This window comes from Humulus lupulus, chromosome X (genome assembly GCF_963169125.1).
Source record: "Humulus lupulus chromosome X, drHumLupu1.1, whole genome shotgun sequence".
NCBI lineage: Eukaryota > Viridiplantae > Streptophyta > Magnoliopsida > Rosales > Cannabaceae > Humulus > Humulus lupulus.
In genome coordinates, this window is record NC_084802.1 from 51,971,449 (window position 1) to 51,994,269 (window position 22,821).

Sequence of the window (22,821 nt, forward strand, 5' to 3'; positions counted from 1 at the left end):
CTAATCACCAAGGGACTCACCAATCTTGTTGTCCTTGCCGATTTCATGGCATCTTGCCAGTCCTCGTTTCCATAGGCAACGACATGTAGCCAACCAACAAGTATCTCCACAGTCATAGCAAGCATCTCAATAGTCAATTAAGGTGGCCAATGCTGAGGTTGCTACTCAAATGTTTCCTCACAAAGTTCAACAACAGGAAACCTCCAAATGATGGTGAATTGGAATAAATAAAGAGAAATTGAAGTCATCAAAAGCTTGATTGCCTACTTTCAGGCATACCGCGACAAGTGTAATGACCCAACTACTCTAGACTTTTGGACCATTAACGAAAACTATCATAAACACTAATCCTTAATAAAACTTTACAAGTGAAAAGACCATAACTTTATTAAGAAACTTGTAAAAATAAAAGTTAAACTTACATAAAATATCAAGGAGGATATGGGATCCCATTGTTTTAAAAAGAGATTTACATAATAAAATGCAGAAAAATACATGTAAAAACCATAAGAAACAAAACTACATCCTCGAATCGAAACGCTCGGCTCTTGAATCCATTCTGCCTCAATACACATTCTCCAAGCCTCCAAGAACCTTTCCCGCCACTAAGACTATTTTCCTGCACATATAAACAAAAAGGAGTGAGCCTAATGCCCAACAAGGAAAAATTTAACACATAGTCCATATACATAAATTTCATAAAAACATAACATAACACTTATATCACATACATACTATAATGGCCATTATTACTTGGGGTCCCATAGACTAAACAAGTCATATGCCCATTAGATTAGTGGGGTCTTGCTAGCTAAGCAAGCCATATGCCCATAATCTATTTGGGGCTTGTTAGTCATATAGGTCATATGCCCAAGCCTACAAACATATTTAACATAACATATTTCATAACATAAAAACCATAAGATAACATATAAAAAGCATATAACATATAAATTCTATCCTATTTTCCTTACCAAAATACCGGGATATGAGGACAGAGTTGGGACTTTGGAACACTCCTAAAAACCATTTATGAAAGGGTGAGTCTATTGAAGAAAAAGAGATGAAAGAGATGAAGGACCTATACTATTAAAATATACTTATCAAAACCTTGTGCTCAAGAACTTAGATTTCCTATCCAAAATAAGAATAAGGTTAGAAGGTTGAGTAGAAGACTATGAGAACTTAAATAAAATAATACCAATGAACTAGAGTGTGGAAATACCTTGAAGACTTGTAAGACCAATCTAAACCTTGAACCGAAATGCTATAAAACCTTACTTCCCAAGTGTTTGATAAGCTTATGATTCCCAACCTAAGTGTTTACACTCTCACACCCACCTAGCAACTTGCAGCCTCTGAACTTAGAGTAATAGATGAATAAATGGCTGGGTACTAGGTCCTATTTATAGAGTTTAGGAATGAAGAGATCTTCATTTAACTTGAATAAAAATAATGGCTTTTTAAGTGAAAATAATTTGAATTATTGTTCAGCAGAGGCTGAAGACTCGTTCAGAAAGGTGCTGGACCTATCAAGAGGTTGAAGGTTTGAATGGAAAACGATTTCAAAAACTTTCAAATTATGCTGAGAGGGGCGATATATCGCCCCCTGTAGGCGATATATCGCCTGGGCCAGTATGCCCGAGGCAATCGTGCATCATTTCAGGTTCATCATATCTTCGTGCTGCGATATATCGCCCCCTATAGTTGCGATATATCGGCATACGCTGATTATTTAAACACGAAATTACACATTTTTAGCTTAATTTGAATTGAGTAAACAGCCTTGACTAAGCCCTCTAACGTTTTCAAAGCTGCTGACTGACCTTAGAGTATTCAAATTTTAACCTTAATAAATTTAATCCTCAAAATACTTAATCATTAATAAACTCATACATAACATGTGCTATTATCTAATTGGTTCTTATCTAAACCTTATAGTATAATAAATATTATCCTCAATATCAGTCATATTAATCAAACCTTAGGTTAAAATTAATATTCCTAAACTATAGGTTAAACTTAGAAAATCTACAAGTACTACTATGAGTGTCCAAATAAATCTCAGTCTAAACCAAAAATCCATAGTCATAAAGATAATACTATTATTACTATTATACTACTATCTAACTTAGCTAAGTAAAGTTCTTTGTAATGCTCCAAATTTCCTAATAAGGTTTAGGACCTTGATTAGGAGGCCGGGAGGGCCATAATTGATTTATTATAGTATTTAATGATTATATGCATGTTTTCGTGAATTATATTATTATATGATGGTGGATGCATGCGTATGGGAGAATTTATTGTTGTGAGGGTATTTTTGTAATTTGGCCACTGTGGGAGTAATTGTATGTTTTGGGTGCATGGTTGTGATTAGTTAATATAGCCACATTATAAGGTGGATTGGTTCGAGCTATTCGACATGAGACAATCATGAGATGTTAGTGTTCGGTCTAGTCATAACGGGTTTAAGTTCGGGGCTCGGGGAGAGTCTCGGGGTGAATTTAATGATTAGAGCATTACCGAGAATTAAAGGGTAATGGGATATGATTTATTGGTATTTGGGAATATTGAGAATAATGGGAATTGGAGAGCGTTAATTATAATTAACGAGACAGACGGGAAAGGACGGTTTTACCCTCGGAAGCCTTTAGAGGGATTTATTTGGCCTAAGGGCATTATGGTCTTTTGACCTTAAGGATTTATATCAATTTTGGGGTTTGGAAGGCTGTAGAAACAGAGCAAAACAAAGACGTTTCTTCCTTCTTCCCGTACACCACTTTTCTCCATTTTCTCCTTTGGGGTTTTGAGTTCTAAGTGGGGTTTCAAGCTAGGGAATTCAAGAGCTGAGGTTGTGGACTTGGTTTAACCATTGAGGAAGGTTCAAAGATGGTTTGAGGTGAGTTCTAGTCTTGTATTTTATGGTGTGCTCTGTTTTTAAGTTAAGTTTTGAGTTTCTTAAGTTTTTACGCATATAATTGGACTTTGTGAATTGTTGAGTTTTTGGTTGGTTTGAGCTTCAGGTTTTGGACCATTGGGAAGTTTGGGAACTTTGATTTGATGATTTGGAGATGTTTAGATGGGTTTTTGGAAGGTTTTAGAAGTGGAAAAACGAAGAAAAATGACTGGTGCGAAGTTAGGCCGCGGCCCTGTTTTTGGGCGCCGCGGCCCTAGCTTGAGGAAGGTGGAGGAGGCTCTGCCAGGGGGGCGGGCCGCGGCATGGTCCATGTAGGGCCGCGGCCCTTAAGGGAAAAATTGCCCAAAAGTGTGTTTTTGTGATGGAAACTTAACTCTAAGGGCCTAGGATCGATCCTACTACTTAGTTGAGTGGGATTCGATGTTCTAGAGGCTTGGGTTGGGTTTGGAAGTATTTAATTACTCATTTTGATGAGGTTTTATATTTGGTTATGACTAGGTGACCGCTAAGGGCTTAAAGGTTGATCATTCTCAAGGGTCATTCTTTAAATCGTTCTAGCTCGAATCTGAGGTAAGAAAACTGCATCCTGTGTATATGTGACATGCATGGCTATTATGGATGCATGTTGGTTGATTATTGAGCATGACATGCATGGCTAGTATGATGCATGTTGGTTGGCTATTGAGTATGACATGCATGGCTATTCTTGATGCATGTTGGGTGTTTAAATGTAAACATTGATAGCACAATGAATGCCTGGCAATCTTGCCCATTTGCATATGATTATTATTGAGGCATGCTGGATGACTAAGTGTGATGCATGTGATGCACGAGAAACATATGATTAGGGCATGCCATGAATGATGAATATGAGATTGGCCAGAGCTTGAGTCTCTGAGTTTATGCATGATCATGATTATGCTAGCAACTGTTTAGTAAGCATGCTGAATGTCCTACTCTTGGATAACTGGAATATGATACATATTGATAGCATTGCTTACTTGTGCATGGTACTGACTAATTAGTCAGATTTGGCAAAGGTGCTAGTATCAACTGTGAAGCTGTGACTTATGAGTCAGGTTCGACAGTGGTACTGGGCACTGGTCACGTTGCACTAACTCATCAGTCAGAATTGGCAAAGGTGTTGGTATCAGCTGTGAAGCTGTGACTTATGAGTCAGGTTCGGCAGTGGTACTGGGCACTGGTCACGTTGCACTGACTCATCAGTCAGAATTGGCAAAGGTGTTGATATCAGCTGTGAAGCTGTGACTTATGAGTCAGGTTCGGCAGTGATACTGGACACTGGTCACATAGCGCTGACTTATTAGCCAGAACGGTCTTAGCGTGGTTCACGCAAGCCAACGGAGATTAGATCTAATCGACCATCAGCATTGAATGACTCAAAGAGCATTAATGCCAGACCAACCTCGAGGGTCGATGAATGAAATAAGTGCTTGGAGGCTAGTGGCATACCTAGCAGCCACTCTCCCTCTTGAATCATGTGATGTTCACTCATTGGTTTGAAAGTTTTACGCTCAATATGGTTATAATGATAATCATATGATAATGTTTATGAAAAGTATTATGTTTTCTTGCTGGGCTTCGGCTCACGGGTGCTATGTGGTGCAGGTAAAGGCAAGAGGAAGCTAGACCATCCTTGAGTTGGAGAGCTTAGGTGATGACGTGTACATATGCAGCTGCTCGTCCACCACGGTTGAGGTTTAAAGTGGAACTAGGGTTGAACCCTGTTTTTCCGCTTAGAACGGCCTGTTGTAAATATTTCCGTAATAAACTCTGAAATTTATATTTTCGAGATCCCAATGTATATATTAAACGTTCTAGTGAAACGTTACACCCTAACCAAAAATTTTAATCATACTTAGTTACATGATTTTGGCCAAATGACTCGATTAGCGAGTTTAGCACTGTTTACAAGGCACACCGTAACGGTCCCAGGAGTTGGGGCGTTACATTCTTGGACTCTACAATTCTCCCCTACTAAAAAGAATTTCTTCCTCGAAATTTACTTACCAAATAATTCTGGATACCGGCCTTGCATTTCCTCCTCTAACTCCCACGTTGCCTCTCGTTCAGAACTATTACTCCATAGGACTTTGACTATAGGAAAGCTCTTGGACCGTAACTGCTTCATCCCCCTATCTAGGATGCTAACCGGTCGTTCCTCGTAACTTAAGTCTTTCTGGATTGCTATTGTATTGTACTTGAGGACGTGAGATGGGTCTGACACATATTTGCGTAGCATCGAGATGTGGAACACATTGTGACTATCAGCTAGTGCTGGCGGTAGGGCTAGTCAATACGCAACTGCTCCCACTTTGTCTAATATCTCAAAAGGACCTATGAATTGGGGACTAAGCTTGCCTTTCTTCCCAAACCGCTTTACACCTTTCATAGGAGATCTCTTCAAGAAGACTTGATCTCCAACTTGGAATTCCACATCACGTCGCTTGGCATTTGCATAGCTTTTCTGACGGCTTTGAGCAGCAAGCATACGCTGTCTAATAAGCGCTACTGCTTCTTGAGCTTGTCTAACAGCTTCGGGGCCTAGAAGCTGCCTTTCTCCTACCTCGTCCCAGTGCAACGGTGATCGGCACCTTCTTCCATATAACAACTCATAAGGTGCCATCCCAATCGTTGACTGGTAGCTATTGTTGTAGGAAAACTCTATCAATGGCAAGTACTTGTTCCATGATCCTCCGAAATCAAGTACATACGCGCGTAGCATATCCTCTAAAATCTGAATTGTACGCTCAGACTGCCCATCTGTCTGAGGATGAAAAGCTGTACTAAGGCTTAACTTAGTACCCATAGCTTGCTGTAAACTTCCCCAAAATCTTGACGTAAACACCGATCCTCTATCCGACACTATAGTCTTGGGGATTCCATGCAACCGTACAATCTCTTGGATATAGATGTCTGCATATTGGTCTGCCATGTATGAAGTCTTAACAGGCAGGAAATGAGCCGACTTGGTTAGTCTGTCTATTACTATCCAAGCATAATCATGCTGCTTTTTCATCCTTGGCAAACCCGTCACGAAGTCCATAGCTATATCGTCCCACTTCCATTCTGGTACACTAAGCGGTTGCAATAAACCTGCAGGCCGCTGATGCTCTGCTTTCACTTGCTGGCATATAAGACACTAAGATACATACTTTGCTATATCCTTCTTCATCCCTGGACACCAGTAGATTGCCTTGATGTCATGAGTCATCTTGGTAGATCCTGGGTGAACTGAGTACGGGATACTGTGCGCTTCCTCCAGAATCGTCTTCTTAATACTTCGATCATTTGGCACGCATACCCGATCCTTATATCTCAATAAACCTTGGCTAGATATTGAGAAATCTGTAGCCTTACCTTATTTGACTGCATTTATATGTGCTGCTAGTGTGTCGTCATATACCTGACCATTCCGTATATTTTCTAGTAGATTTGACTGGATAGACAAGTTAGCCAGCTTGCCTACAACTACTTCTATTCCGGCACTGATCAGCTCCTGCTGTAGCGGCTTTTCTATTCCGGCTAAAGCTGCTAAATTCCCATAACTTTTCCTACTAAGCGCATCGGCAACTACGTTCGCCTTCCCCGGGTGGTATAGGATTTCGCAGTCGTAATCCTTTACTAACTCCAACCACCTGCGCTGCCTCATGTTGAGTTCCTTCTGAGTAAAGAAGTATTTTAAACTCTTGTGGTCCATATAAATCTCGCACCGTTCTCCGTAAAGATAATGGCGCCAGATTTTTAATGCAAAGACCACCGCTGCCAACTCCATATCGTGAGTTTGATAGCGTTGCTCGTACTCCTTCAACTGTCGTGAGGCGTAGGCTATCACCTTGTCATTTTGCATCAGCACGCAACCCAATCCTTGCTTCGATGCATCGCAGTAGACCACGAACTTATCGTTGGGTGTCGGTACACTGAGTACTGGTGCTGAGCAAAGCTTATCCTTAAGCAACTGGAAGCTTTCTTCACACTTATCATTCCAGTTAAATTTTTGTTGTTTCCGGGTCAGGTTGGTGAGCGGAGTGGCTATCTTAGAAAAGCCCTCTACAAACTTCCTATAATAACCTGCTAACCCTAGGAAGCTTCTTACTTCAGATGCGTTCTTTGGTCTGGGCCAATCCTTCACGACCTCTACCTTTGATGGGTCTACTGCAACTCCTTCTTTCGATATAATGTGCCCGAGGAACGCCACTTGCGAAAGCCAAAATTCGCATTTCTTGAACTTGGCGTAGAGTTGATGCTCCTTCAATCGCGTCAAAATCAACCTCAAATGTTCCTCGTGCTCTACTTCATCCTTGGAGTATATCAAAATGTCGTCGATGAACACAACGACAAATTTATCCAAGTAATCCTTGAAGACCCTATTCATTAAGTCCATAAACGCGACTGGTGCGTTAGTAAGACCAAAAGACATAACCAAGAACTCGTAATGTCCATAACGAGTCCTAAAGGCTGTCTTAGGAATATCTTCTCCCTTTACCTTGAGCTGATGATACCCGGACCGTAAATCGATCTTTGAAAATACAGTCGCGCCTCGAAGTTGATCAAATAAGTCGTCGATCCGAGGTAGCAGGTATTTGTTCTTAATCGTTACCTTGTTCAGCTCGCGATAGTCTATACACATCCGCATACTTCCGTCCTTCTTCTTCACGAATAGCACCGGAGCTCCCCATGGCGAATGGCTCGGCCTAATAAAACCCAAGTCTAGGAGTTCTTGTAGATGCGTCTTTAACTCCTTGAGTTCCGTAGGTGCCATCCGATATGGTGCCTTAGAGATAGGCTCGGTTCCTGGTACTAATTCTGTCGTGAAGTCAATCTCGCGAGTTGGCAGCAATCCTAGCAAATCATCGGGAAATACCTCTGGGAATTCTTGTATAACACGGACATCTCCGACCTTAAGTGGTGTCTCCCTTTCCACATTCGTGACGCTGGCTAAGAACGCTTGACATCCCTTTTCCATCATTCTTTGAGCTTTGAGACATGATACCAATGGGGTGCGTAATCCTGAAGCTTGTCCCATGAAGCATAATCTTTGGCCGTCAGGGGTCTCGAACATCACCTTCTTGCGTTTGCAGTCGATGGTTGCGCCATGCCGTGCTAGCCAATCCATGCCTAAAATCACGTCAAAGTCTTTGATCACCAGTTCTATCAGGTCTCCTTCTAGTTCTATGTCCTCAATCTTGATCGGTACGCTTCATACTATCTGTGATGATAGAACTACTTTGCCCGAAGATAACTCGGTTACAAACCTAGTTCTAAATCTTTCACAAGGTTTGTCTAGTTTTTCTATCATTCCTAACGAGATATACGAATGAGTGGCTCCCGAATCAAACAATACAGAACATAAGTTATTGAGGATAGAAACCTGACCTGTGACCACCTTATTGCTAGCATCAACCTCTCCTTGGGTTAAGGCAAAAACCCTAGCAGGAACCATCTTGTCGTCCTTCTTCCCTTCTGGCTTTTGCTGAGGACGATCTTTTTTACGATGCCCTTCCTGACCATAGTTAAAACATTCCTTGGTATTTGCGCGGCATTCTCCAGGATGCTTCTTCTGACACTTAGCATATGGCGGGTATTCCACGTAGCTCGGCCTATTTCCCCCTTTATTCGTCTGTGCTCTTTTATCGCTGTCAGATGGCTTGCTATCAGGATGCCTTCTTTTCTGACCATTACCGTTTTTGCTTGATTGATTGTTGCCATTATAATTGCTGTTCCGACTGGTCTGAGATTGACTGTGCTGTCTAGGTTCAGATTTACCGGCCTCCTCTTTACTTACATTAGCCTGCAACCTCTCTACTTCTATTGCCGTCTCAAGAACATCGGCATATGTGGTGTTCCCCGAGTTTGCTAACTTAACCCCCATCTCGATCTTCGGTCGAAGTCCTCTAACAAATTTGTTCACCCTCAGAAAATCAGTTGGAACCATCTCAGGTGCGAACTTTGCTAAGCGGTCGAACTATCGAGCATACTCCGCCACTGATAAAGTACCCTGCTTCAAGTTGGCGAACTCCTCAACTCTCGAAGTGAGTACAGCTGAGTTGTAGTACTTTTTGTGGAACAGTTCCACAAATCGAGTCCAAGTCATGGTGGCAACATCATGCGATTGCTGGACCAAGTCCCACCATATCCTGGCATCCTTCTTGAGTAAAGACGAGACGCAGGATATGCGGTCTGCATTACTGAGATTCATGTGCGTTAGAATCGGCTCCACGTTCCTTAGCCACTCTTCTGCCTCAAAGGGGTCTGTAGTCCCTTCGAAGTTTGGAGCGTGCTGTTTCTGAAACCTCTCATACACTGGCTCCATATTCGGTACTGGATATGGCGCGTAGTTCATCATTGGCCACCCCCCATATTGACCAACTTGTTGGGGTGCTGGGGCCATTTGCTGCGGCTGTGGCTGCGGCGGAGGCTGAGGCTGAGTTTGAGCCTGTTGGCGTTGTTGCTGCAGAAGTTCCTCGACTTGTTGTCGCAGTCTGGCGATCTCCGCAGTGTTGTCAGCTGGCGGTGCCGGTGTGTTGCGGCTAGCAGTAGCACGCACTCCCCTTCTGCGAACTGGAGTGGCTTCATTGGTCGCTGGAACAGCGTTGGAGGCGTTTCCGTTGGTGCGTGCGGATCTTCGGAGCGACATCGTAGCAGAGTTCTAACAGTTGAAAGAAACATGTTAGAACTTTTCCTAATAGGCTCTAAGGCAAAAACTTATTCTAAGACAAACATATCTCGGACCTATTTATTATGACTTCTTATGAAAAATTATACAAGTCTCCTTTATTATTAAAGTGGGTTTCTATACTTAGAAAAACAATCCATCTTTATTTTCTAAGTCTATTTCTAATCATCCTATATGACTTAATTCACAGGGTCGAAACTCATCTTTGTTCCAAGGTTAACCATATTGAGGGAGGGCTGGGATCAGTAAAATCGTTCCCACTACTATGGCCCCCTAACTCTCAATAAGGAAACTTGGTTCATTGATTTGTATCCACCCTCACCGAACTTAGTCATTATTTATTTTATTTATTATTTATTATGATTGCAAAAATAAAATCAAACTCATACATGATAATAAAATAACATGTTATTCATTTGGAAAAAGAGTTTTCACTTATTACAATCATAACATAAAGAAATAAATAAAACAAACAATGAAAAACTAACTATTCTAAAAATCAGGATCTTCTACATCCGATCCTTCATCTAGCATGTCATCATCTATCTCCTCATAATCGTCATTATCATGTGCATCAAAATGTCCTCTAGGAAGGTTTGTGAAAATCCTATGTTTTTGCTCATTTCGTCTTCATCATTCATTGTTTCCCATATTTCCTCTAAGGCTGCTATTACAGGATGAAAATCCTTAAATAGTCTAATTATTAATATATATTGTTCCGTTGATCTCATCATAATTTGCTTAGACTCTTGAAGGTGACCTATTTCTCTGTGGAACAAGAGCAATCTTCGAGTGATTCTTTCTAGTGCTCCTACGGTGTTTCTTGGCTCCCTTATTCCTTTTAAAGCCTTAATGGCTCGAATATCCTGATAGGTTAAAGCTCCGCTCATACTTAACTGAAAACATAAATACTAAAACTCGTTAGCTATACACATAAGCAAAATAACTATAACTTAAATACTTACTTGGCGGTCAGATTCAGAGCTTTTGAGTGTGTGTATCGAGGAGAACTTCATGCGAAGGAAGCATTCCTCTGATACCAACTGTAATGACCCAACTACTCTAGACTTTTGGACCATTAACGAAAACTATACATAAACACTAATCCTTAATAAAACTTTACAAGTGAAAAGACCATAACTTTATTAAGAAACTTGTAAAAATAAAAGTTAAACTTACATAAAATATCAAGGAGGATATGGGATCCCATTGTTTTAAAATCAAAACATGACATACTTAAAAAGAGATTTACATAATAAAATGCGGAAAAATACATGTAAAAACCATAAGAAACAAAACTACATCCTCGAATCGAAACGCTCGGCTCTTGAATCCATTCCACCTCAATACACATTCTCCAAGCCTCCAAGAACCTTTCCCGCCACTAAGACTACTTTCCTACACATATAAACAAAAAGGAGTGAGCCTAATGCCCAGCAAGGAAAAATCTAACACATAGTCCATATACATAAATTTCATAAAAACATAACATAACACTTATATCACATACATACTATAATGGCCATTATTACTTGGGGTCCCATAGACTAAACAAGTCATATGCCCATTAGATTAGTGGGGTCTTGCTAGCTAAGCAAGTCATATGCCCATAATCTATTTGGGGCTTGTTAGTCATATAGGTCATATGCCCAAGCCTACAAACATATTTAACATAACATATTTCATTACATAAAAACCATAAGATAACATATAAAAAGCATATAACATATAAATTCTATCCTATTTTCCTTACCAAAATACCGGGATATGAGGACAGAGTTGGGACTTTGGAACACTCCTAAAAACCATTTATGAAAGGGTGAGTCTATTGAAGAAAAAGAGATGAAGGAACTATACTATTAAAATATACTTACCAAAACATTGTGCTCAAGAACTTAGATTTCCTAACAAAAATAAGAATAAGGTTAGAAGGCTGAGTAGAAGACTATGAGAACTTAAATAAAATAATACCAATGAACTAGAGTGTGGAAATACCTTGAAGACTTGTAAGACCAATCTAAACCTTGAACCGAAATGCTATAAAACCTTACTTCCCAAGTGTTTGATAAGCTTATGATGATCAAGCTTATGATTCCCAACCCAAGTGTTTACACTCTCACACTCACCTAGCAACTTGCAGCCTCTGAACTTAGAGTAATAGATGAATAAATGGCTGGGTACTAGGTCCTATTTATAGAGTTTAGGAATGAAGAGATCTTCATTTAACTTGAATAAAAATAATAGCTTTTTAAGTGAAAATAATTTGAATTATCGTTCAGCAGAGGCTGAAGACTCGTTCAGAAAGGTGTTGGACTTATCAAGAGGTTGAAGGTTTGAATGGAAAACGATTTCAAAAACTTTCAAATTATGCTGAGAGGGGCGATATATCGCCCCCTATAGCTGCGATATATCGACATACGCTGATTATTTAAACACGAAATTACACATTTTTAGCTTAATTTGAATTGAGTAAACAACCTTGACTAAGCCCTCTAACGTTTTCAAAGCTGCTGACTGACCTTAGAGTATTCAAATTTTAACCTTAATAAATTTAATCCTCAAAATACTTAATCATTAATAAACCCATACATAACATGTGCTATTATCTAATTGGTTCTTATCTAAACCTTATAGTATAATAAATATTATCCTCAATATCAGTCATATTAATCAAACCTTAGGTTAAAATTAATATTCCTAAACTATAGGTTAAACTTAGAAAATCTACAAGTACTACTATGAGTGTCCAAATAAATCCCGGTCTGAACCAAAAATCCACAGTCATAAAGATAATACTATTATTACTATTATACTACTATCTAACTTAGCTAAGTAAAGTTCTTGGACTCTACAACAAGTAAAAATAAAATAAAATAGTTTAAAAGTGGAGATATTCACATGGGCTCTGAAAACCACTATGGCATGCGTCGATGTTCTTGATAAAAGGTATTCCTTGAGAAACTTGCCACAATTCGACTTCCAGCTCATAACTAGGCTCGGGACATTGTGATACAAATAACTGATCTCGTACAATGTCGGTGTCCCCCACCTGAGGTAGTGATACAAAACCTTGAGTCTTATGCACACTCAATAGGCGTTAGGTGTGATCTGAAAGGGCGCTGCCCCCAAAATACATGGTGATATCGAGAAGATAGTTTTCCAAAGGGAGTAATGCACTGGTCTCGCACTGACGAGTATCCAAGCATGCCAACCATCGGGAGGATGATTGTGTCGCTATCACAGTGCGTACAGCCGACACTCTATATGGTTTGCCAATTGATGCCGGTCTATCATATGCTCCAATAGAGATTTAGTCAAAAGTGAAGTCGAGATCGTTGATGCATGAGGGTGAGTACGCTCAGCGGTTGAAGGAACATACTCACTGGTGGACGAGGCAATGTCCTCTACAAATCTTTGCCAGACATTGAAAGAATCTGACTCCTCAATGAACTCATGTTGAATTCAGCTAGAAGTAGCCTTGACAAATCTTTCATCAGGGACACCTGAGAAATAAAAACATAAATGGAGAAAAGTTAGTATAAGATCTTCGATGTTGAAACTCAATCCAAGTCATGGCCCAATGATTGAAATATCAATCATCAAAAGGAGAAAAGTCCCGAGCCTACTCGCCAATGACAAATGAGTTGAACTCACCAATGGTGAGTGTGTACTCGCTGATGACGAGTTTTAACCAGCCACTGCTGGGTCCAACCCCACTTGCTCATATTTTACTTCTACACTCTCCTTTGTGGTCTAAAATGGATTTCCACCGAGTTTTTCAACAAGAAATCTACAACTATTACTCGTCAATGAAGCTTTATCAAAAGGCATGCCTATGTTCTTCAAGCTCCTAAGAGACAAGAAATTCTCCAAGAATGGCTCAAATCCATTCAATTATACCAAGATTTTGGTGAATCCAAACGTTATTCTACAATGCCCAATTGTTATTCAACCCTAGAATCCTGTAGTTTCATCAAGATCTAAGAAAACGTACTCAAAAACCACATATTTCAAAGCTAAAAAAACTATCATAAAAAAAAAACATACAAAGATGAAATCAAAGGCAATAGGAGTAAAGAAAAGTTCAAGAAGCTTACAAATATGGAGTTCCCGTCCAATGGTGATAGGATCCCTCTTCTCCTCCATTAGGCACGAGAACCTCAAGAGCACAAATTAGGCAAAGTTTCAATTTGTAGTTTTTACAGGAAGGCAAAGCTCACCCCATAGAAGGATGGGTCGGTATCGATTGATCTGAGAATTATTGTAAGGATGCCCAAATAAGATACAAAATGAAGGTGATAGAATCATTTCCACCTTCGCCTTTCAAAAATAATAATCATATGACGAAAGGGTCTCCCCTGTCATATTTATAATGAAACATTGTGCCTCGAGGCTCATCCATGTCACCTATAGGCTCCACTCTTCAAAAAACAAGGCGCTCCAAGAATCCAATACTCAAATAATAGCTCAACCTTATGCCCAAATAAAGTTTGACTTGGGGGCAAACGTTATACCCATTTTTGGCAAAGTAATGATAAATTGATTCATAACTAAAAATGAGATTCTTGTACTGCAATATATCGTTCACAAGGAGAATAACCCGACAAAATCACTGAAGAAAAGTGGGTCCCGAGCATAAAAATGACCCCACCAAGGATGAGAGTCACCTGCACAATGGCGAGTGGAACTTCGGCAATTGGCGTGTAGTCCCTCACCTCGGGCCCGTGGTCCCCTACGTCTCTCCCAACCTTTCCATCCCTTGTTAGTGATTTTCCTCCCATTTGGGTAGTCCTAGTCGCCAACGAACCTCACCACACTATACACAATTGATATTCCCGTCGACCTCCGATGTCACCCTTGAACCTAGCCAAGTTGCCAAGTGTACATGCCATCACCATGCACTGTGCACAAGAGTCCTGGAATTCCAGGAATGTTCCACTGACCAGTGGTGGTTCCCACCACTCCACCAGGCGACGCAACTGAATAGTCGAGAATGACTGGGAATTCGGGGTTTTAGAAGTGGGAACACCACTTCCTGGATTTGTTGTCAGCCGCAAATCCCCATCAACGAACCCTATAAATAGAAATTAAACAGATTGACGAGGGGTTAGACAATTTTTAGTTAGAGAATAGCATTTTGAGAACTAAGAGGAAATATCCTCAGAGTTCTTAAGTCATTATTCTGTAATACCCCAAGGACAATAAGTCCAGTTGTAGAGTAATTTTTCTTGGGTGTTCATCATTACATATCAATAATATTGGCTATAGTGGGCATAGGCCTCATTAACGAACAAACCACTATAATTCTTGTCTTTTTACTTAATTATTTACTAGTCATTTATCGTAGTTGTTTGGGATTCCTCTTTTGAATTTACGCACAAAATTCTCTAATTACTCTCATAACGGTTAACGAAAAATCATGTCAATAGTAACCAAACAGTTTTTTTGCAATCTAAAACTAAGAAAAATGGTAATGATTGCTTTGACATATGTGTTTAATTTTTTGGTAACCCGCTACCTATATTACTGCACACATATGGGTAACCGCTTACAATGCAATCTAAAATTTAGAAAATTAGTAATGAATTCTTTGACATATGTGTTTAATTTATGAGTAATTGGTTAGCTAAATTATTGCAAATATGAATAACAAATTACCATTCAATTTATAATTTTAGAAAAATGATAGATGTTGTGGTAATCAGTTACCACCTTCAAAATTGTTAATTTTTTTTATTGATGTGGTGGCTAGTTAGTTATTTTTTTTATTCATTGGTATGATAGGGAATGTGTTACTATCTTTAAAATAATTTTTTTATTGATGTAATGATAATCCATACTCCTATCCAATTAATTTATGTATATATTTATGTAGCGGTAAAGATGATGGGATACTCCTATCAAATTAATTTATGTATATATTTAAGTTAAAGTGGCATAATATAGTATAAGAGCACTTAAATCATCCTCGCAAGTTGTGATACATTCAGGGGACCTCCGTCGATCACCTATGCTCTCTTTCTCCTTCCTTGCTTCATCAGATTGCCTGAGGTGAGCTCTCTCTTTCTCCCCGATTTTGAAAATTATAGTAAAGAGGTGTTTGATACATCGGTTTGACTTGATGGGAATAAGCTCAAGATTCTTTGAAAATTGAAGAAGGGAATGTTAAGCCATAGGAAAGCAACATTGCCCTGTTTGGTTGCCATTAGGAATATTATTATGATTCCAAAGAATATTGATATTACTTTGTTTGGTTGCACATAAGAATGGAATGTGATTTATTCATCATTTTTTTAATAATTAAAAAAATTTGTAAAATACAAATAAATTAGTTTTTCTTTAAATTTTTTTCTAAATATTAAAAATATTTTTGTAACTATTTTTATTATCAATGTTGCATGTATAAAAACTATAAAAAATTATTATTAAATAATAAAAAATAAAGATAAAATATAACATAATAGCATATTTTCAAATTATATTGGTCAAAGTTTCATTCCAATGAGTAAAATTACAAACATAAGTTCTCAAAGCATGATCCAAAAATGGCATATTATATTGCCAAAAGTTTCATCCAAAAGATGAAATATTATCTTGCAAAAAGTTTTATCCAAAAAGTGGCATATTATCTTGCCAAATGTTTCAACCAAAAAGTGACATATTATCTTGCCAAAAATTTCATTCAAAATTGAAAGGAAAATTCATTTCCCAAAGTCATCACCAATACTATTTTCCAAAATACTATCCAATATTAGATCTCAACTCATTCAAAGAGCCCAAGTCTAAATCCCAACTTGAATTCATCATCCAATGTGAATAGAAAATCTATGTAAGCTTGGTTTTGGACAAGAAGTTTTCTAGCTTGGCTCGTTGTTGATTTGTCAGCCCATCAATTTTTTTTCAGTTCATCAAACACTTTCTTCCTTCTAGTAGCACATTCTGTCTCAAACTGGAAACAATCAGCAATTATTCGAATACTATCACCAACAACAACTTGTATGTCACCAAATTTTTTCACTGTGTCAGTCAATACCTCAACCAATGGATCTTCATTCCTAGATCTCTTTCTACTTTTCTTGCTTGACTGTGTTGAAGTTGCCGTCGTGCTTGTATGACTATTGGTTGCATTACCAATAAGATCATCTATTGGAGATAAATGATCAAACTCAAAATTTGCATCATTGTCTACCTCTTTATCAAACTTGCCAACTATTTCAGAAAATCCCATAGCTCCTTGCCCATTTGCACGATCCTTCCCAAATACATTAACTAAGTCTTCATAATGAGGAAATGCTCTATTCCTTAAGTCTTTTGCATTTGGATGGCTCTGTAATAGTTAAAAGTCATAGAGAAATAATTAATATGTGATTAAGTTCTAAATTAAATTCAACAATAAGGTAACACTTACCTTAATCCATTCATCAAACACATTTTTTTCATAAACGACACACTTTAGTTCCTCATTCAAACCAAAACCACTTGTTGAAGGTCCCAACATTTCAGAAATTTCATGAAATTGTTTCTTTAGTATCTTGATACAAGAATCAATGTGGGGTTGTGCTTTCAATCCACAATGAGAAATTTTCTCACATATCCATTGTTTAATTGCTATAAATAGCCAGTTTTGAAGGTCCCATTTTCTGCTTTCCATATTCCACTATTTACCAACTCCAACAAACACACAACCTACTTTGAATCCTCAATTGAAGTCCACTGATGCTTTTTTCCTGGAATTGATGTTGATTTCTCTAGAGCATCCATTTTTCTAAGCATAACTATATCTCACATCTACTTATAACAAAAGTATAGCAATAAATATATTAACATATAAAATTGAACTAAGAACATAGATATAATATGATAACACTGCCATGGATATAAAATTGAATTAAGAACATAGATATAAAATTGATAGCATAAACTATCAACATTATAAATTTCCATACAAATTCCAAGCATTTACAAACCAAATCAAATAAAATCCATATAATTTGGAGAGATCCAACACATAATGATAAAATTATTTCAAACAAAATCAAGCACAAATAATGCAAAGAAATACAATTTATGTATGCCTCCTCCCTTGCCATTGGCCAAACCTCTCTCTAGCTAAGTTGTCTCTCCAAGAAGTCTAAGCGTTAGATATTTCAATATGTGTATAATGATCATTGCCTACACTTTCATCTTCATCACAATTTTCATCCTCACTTTCCCCTATTGCTTGGTCTAGAGGATTGACAGGCATTTCTCTTCCAATCAAGTTGTGAAGAAGGCAGCATGCCAAAATAATTAAACATTAAATTTTGATAGGATAGTATGATCTACCTCTAAGAATTGACCATCGTCCCTTCAATACTTCAAATGCTCTCTCTACTACATTTCGAGCTGAAGAATGTTTCATATTAAAAATTTCAGCAGGTGTATTAAGTGGGATATCCTAATCATTCAAGTGATATCGTTGTCCTTTATATGGTGCTAAGAAGCCTTCACCATTGGGATATTCAGCAACACATAAGTAGTAATATCTTGTAAATTAATTAACAATATTGTGAACCTATTATGAAATTAACTTGTATATGTATGATATTACATATGAGAGAAATATATATCTTGTGGAACTTTCAACCCATTTGCCCTAGATATGGCATCTCGTAACACTCTAGAGTCGGGAGTTGATCCTTCCCATCCGGGTAAGACATAAATAAATTGCATATCTTGTGAGACTACACCTAATTTATTAGTAGCAATTTTGCTCTTTCTAGTCCGGTACCTAGGCCTATGTAAGGCAGACACATTGACTTTAATGTATGTACCATCTAGTGCTCCCAAACAATTCTTAAACCACTTCCACCTCTCATCAGTTGAACTACCAAGAATTGGTTCAAGTTTTTTTAACAATAACCCATGAAGGTGCAACACAACATTTAAAACCGCATTAAATTGTCTACTAACCATTTCACCGAAACATGCAAATTTCCATCTCATCATTTTATTCGTAATGTCATGAGATACGATATGTTAAAACATAGCAACCATTTCTTCAACATCCATATTTTTGGTTCCTTTCAAACCCCCAATATTTTAAGGTGGTGACACAAAATGAAAAATGTTCTCCTATCCATGCGAATATTTTCTACACATGCTAAGTCACTAGCATGTATCATTCTAAAACTATTTAGTTGATGTATTTGGTGTCTATGAAAGGAACTTTCAAGAAAACTATTTGTACTTATACGCCTCTTACAAATAATAAAAATTATTTTGAGTATGAACAAAAGTGTCATATCATTTAATATCTCCATAAATTGAAACAAAATTGCTACAATTTTTTTTTTTTTTTTGCAACCAATAGAAGACGAGTCATAGTTGCATGAATTTTGAAATAATAACTCACTTATATATATTTTTTTATAATGCTATACCAAATAATGCATATAGAACAAATAAATATTCTTCTACAAATTTAAGCTATATAATATTGTGTACTAATCTAAAATAGTTATAAGGAACAGAGAACTACATTCACAAAATTAATAATTGTAGTATATATTATATATTATGATTCATTCCAAAAAAAAAAAAAATCAGAGTCAAGATAACAAGATTGAGAACTACAATTCTTACTTTTCTTTTTTATTGGTCAATTTCTTGTTCATTTAACTTCGAATTTTATCATTTATTATTATATATAGAAAATTCATATGGAAGAGTAAAACAGAAGTGAAATTGTTAATAGAGAATAACGTGTCTTAGTCTTAGCTAGTCTCATTATAACTTATATATATATATATATTAAACCAGAGAAACACTTGTGAGAAAAGGCTAGACTCATCTGCCCACCTAACCACAGTTTCAGAGTATCCAGTCCCACATCACCAACAACAACAAGAACAAAAAAGGTAACAACAAATAGAGTTAAAATTTAAAAGCAGCCACTGCAGCCAAATACTACTAGTATACCCTATAGGGTGGTATCTTGTGAAAAAAAAAAAAACACACTCAACAAAGGATGGTGGAGGGTGATTAATGGGTGATTTTAATGGTATCAGAAAGAATCAAAGGATCAATGTAAATCTTCAAAAGCTTGGATGTGAGAGATATGCGCTTCATCTTGTAAGGATAATTTTCAGAGAGAATTTGAAAAGATAATAAAGGGATAGAGAATTTTGCCACAAACATGTTAATTCCAGATGATTGTTCTGGGGTGAAGAGCTTCCACCATCTCACAGAGACATAAGCTAAAATCATGGTAGCATATTGAGAGACAGTGGCTGTAACAACATGATAAACATCAACTAAAGAAAGCATGGTTTTTCTGCTTTTGTTTTTGAAAGATTGGTAAAGGAAGAAATTATCTATCTAACTTGGGTATATGAAATTCTTTCTTGGTATTATAGTATAACAGCTCTTTATATTCTTTCTTTGAAACTTAGTCAGATATGAAGAAGAAGAAGAACAAGAAGAAAAAAGGGTTAAGGAGAGGGTGTGGGAAAATTCCTGGTTTTATTATAAACTTCTTCAAAACTTATTCTTATTCCCCAGAAAATGACCATAAGTTGTGATTGTTTGTGTCAGGGTGCAATTGTAGCTATTGCCTTTTTATATATGAAATATTATGATTTCCATGTTGCCTACTTGCTAATGTAATATTAGTTTGCTTTTTTGTGTATTTTGGCCCTCTGTTGCTGTGATGGTTAGGTATCTATGGCTATAGTCAGATGACAACTAGAAGAAATTTTAAGATATTGATCAAAAGTCAGGGCATTATTGTCATCATAAGTCTAAAGATAGATTCGAGTTTTCTTGTAGCCATTTTCTTTAGAGGAAGGAAGGCTATGTAGGCTGACATGGTAAGTCTAAAACCTTTTATAGGCTCTTTTGTTTTGAATTATTATTATTATTATTATTAAGAACTATTTTCCTTTTTCAGTAAGTAAAAATTGGTTTTTTCTCTTTCTCCAAAAATTCACACAAGTTTGTTATTACATGTTAAATAAAAAAACAAATAAGCTAGAAAACTAAAGTAATTTTTAGTCAGTAAATATAATTTATGATTTTATTTGTTATTAAAAAATTAATATCTATATGGTTTCCAATAGTGGGAAGGAAGAATAAAGAAGAAAATTGGAAAGGAAGTAACTGAATTGCAAAGTTTGTAACAGTATTAAGGAAAGAATGTTTATGCTAATTAGAACTTATAATTATGCAAATTATTTGGTTTTTAAGTTTATTGTATCAACAGTGGCCTCCATATCATTCTCATCATTTGTAATAGATGACCTTAAAAATCTAAACCCACCTCTAGATTTCAACTCTACTATCATCAACAACTGCCCATGGAAAACACAACGAGAAAACACAAAACAGAGCACAAGTATGACAGAAAGGACCTATTATTATCATCAAAACTCATTTTCGAATTGTTGACACGGTTTTTTTTCCAACAGCAGATTTAGAAATCTAATAAGGATATTAGTGCTTGTTTGTAAACCATGATGAAATTATAAGAACCCTTTCGTATACACACAACTTTTACGTGGTTCAGTGGTTAAAATCCACCTAGTCCACGAGACAATGTTATTGCTTTTCTCTCACAATTTCTGCAGAGTTTCATTAATACAAAAAGGTCGTCCCCTTCCCTGTCCATTATCCATGATATTTATAGTGGAATCTCCTGGATAGGTTTGGGTAACCGTGTGAATAAATACGGTATACATTTTATGCAGATTATTCTCATTTACTTAGGGATATGATTTGATAACACAATATATTCCTGCTATCTCGGATAATAAATGATAAAAGTGCAATACAGTCTGGGCATTAATGAGCATAAAAAGAGCCTCTGAGTCCCTTTGAATCCTTCAGTATGCGTTTTGACCAGGTTGCCACGAGCTGAATATCTTCATCGAGCTAGTGATCATAGATTATCTGAACCTTAGCTCAAATTAACTTCGGAGCGCCCAAAGGAGGATCTAGCCATTCTAGGTCTCAAACTAGAGCGTTATCCTAAGAGGCGATCTGATAATAACATTTATGTCGTATTGCCAAGTCCCAACTCAAGCTGTTCACATGATTACTAACCAGAGGTTCTACTTGGCTGTTTTTCCACATATTCATCTGCCAACTGTACCCCGAGCTGAGTAACTAAACTTGTGCTAATTTTTACGATACAATATTCCCCCCCCCCCCCCCAAGCTCCTGCTCGTGCTTGATTTCATCACTTTCTGACATGCACAGTAATGACTTTTAGGCTTCTGCCATGTAAAATCGTGCCTGCCTACTACACCAGTGTTGGACACGTGGTTGGCTGTAATTGGCGTTCCTTCAGGTTTCGAGGATTGTGACAACTGTCCTGTCAACTTCTTGTCGTCGTATGGATCATTTAATCTTGGCCTGTGGATCTCAAGTTGTCCCAATCATATGGCCTGAATTAATTCTCAAAGTTTACGTATAATTAGGGAGATCAGACCCAAACCTTGCCACCTTTGCATTCAAAAGCTTTCCATTCAGAAACAAAATTTCCCTTTTTCTCTCAAACTCTTCCCAAAATCCTTCATCACCCTTTAGACTTTCAGAAGCTTTCAAGGAGCTTCTTGTAAATGCATCGACATTTTCTTTGAATGAACATATAAACTTTAAGTATTTCCTCATTTGGTTTAAATCTTTCAATTCTTTATTTTCCAGTGAGTTTTTTACTTCAGGGAACATTCTTTGTTCAATATCGCTTAGGCTATGTCTGAGTTTAAATAGGATTTGGTTTAGGGTAAATGAATGAGGCTAGGCTAGGCTTGTTTAGAAATAAGGTATTCATAAAACTGGGCAAATTTTCTGGGTTTTACAAAGAAAATGTCACTGGTAAATCGATTAGAATACATGTTTGGATGTAGAAAATGAAAGGGTTTTAGGTTTGGTTATGGGTAGCTTAAGGGTTACGATTCTTTAAGCGGTTTTGCATTAAACCGCTTTCAAAAGAAAAGTAGTGGGTCTGACGAGTCTGACACACAAATCCCAAAGTATCAGGGAATTTCACGAATTCAAAGCGTGTGGCCTAGGACCACATGTGGAACCACGCGCTGATGCTAGGACACATCTTTAGCTCATGTAAATTTTAAATCACCAATTGTAAACCACTTAAACCCTCAGATCACCATAGCTTTTATAATCGTAGCTAGTAATTGTCTTAGGTCGCCACTAATAGGCTGCTTTG

The 22,821-nt window shown here is 37.4% G+C and overlaps 1 protein-coding gene across 1 annotated transcript; it reads right to left on the bottom strand.

Moving 5' to 3' along the window:
* Positions 1-16,503: 16,503 nt before the first annotated feature.
* On the bottom strand, positions 16,504-17,265 carry LOC133805819 (uncharacterized). The gene is made up of 2 exons (XM_062243970.1): positions 17,023-17,265; positions 16,504-16,941 (listed from the first exon to the last, which is right to left on the bottom strand). Exons 1-2 carry the CDS (start codon positions 17,263-17,265, stop codon positions 16,504-16,506), a joined length of 681 nt encoding a protein of 226 aa, XP_062099954.1.
* Positions 17,266-22,821: the final 5,556 nt, after the last annotated feature.

Coding starts and splice junctions, on each gene's coding strand:
- LOC133805819 (XM_062243970.1), bottom strand. CDS start 17,265: ATGGAAAGCAGAAAATGGGACCTTCAAAACTGGCTATTTATAGCAATT. Junction 16,942..17,022: donor TGTTTGATGAATGGATTAAG/GTAAGTGTTACC, acceptor TAACTATTACAG/AGCCATCCAAATGCAAAAGA.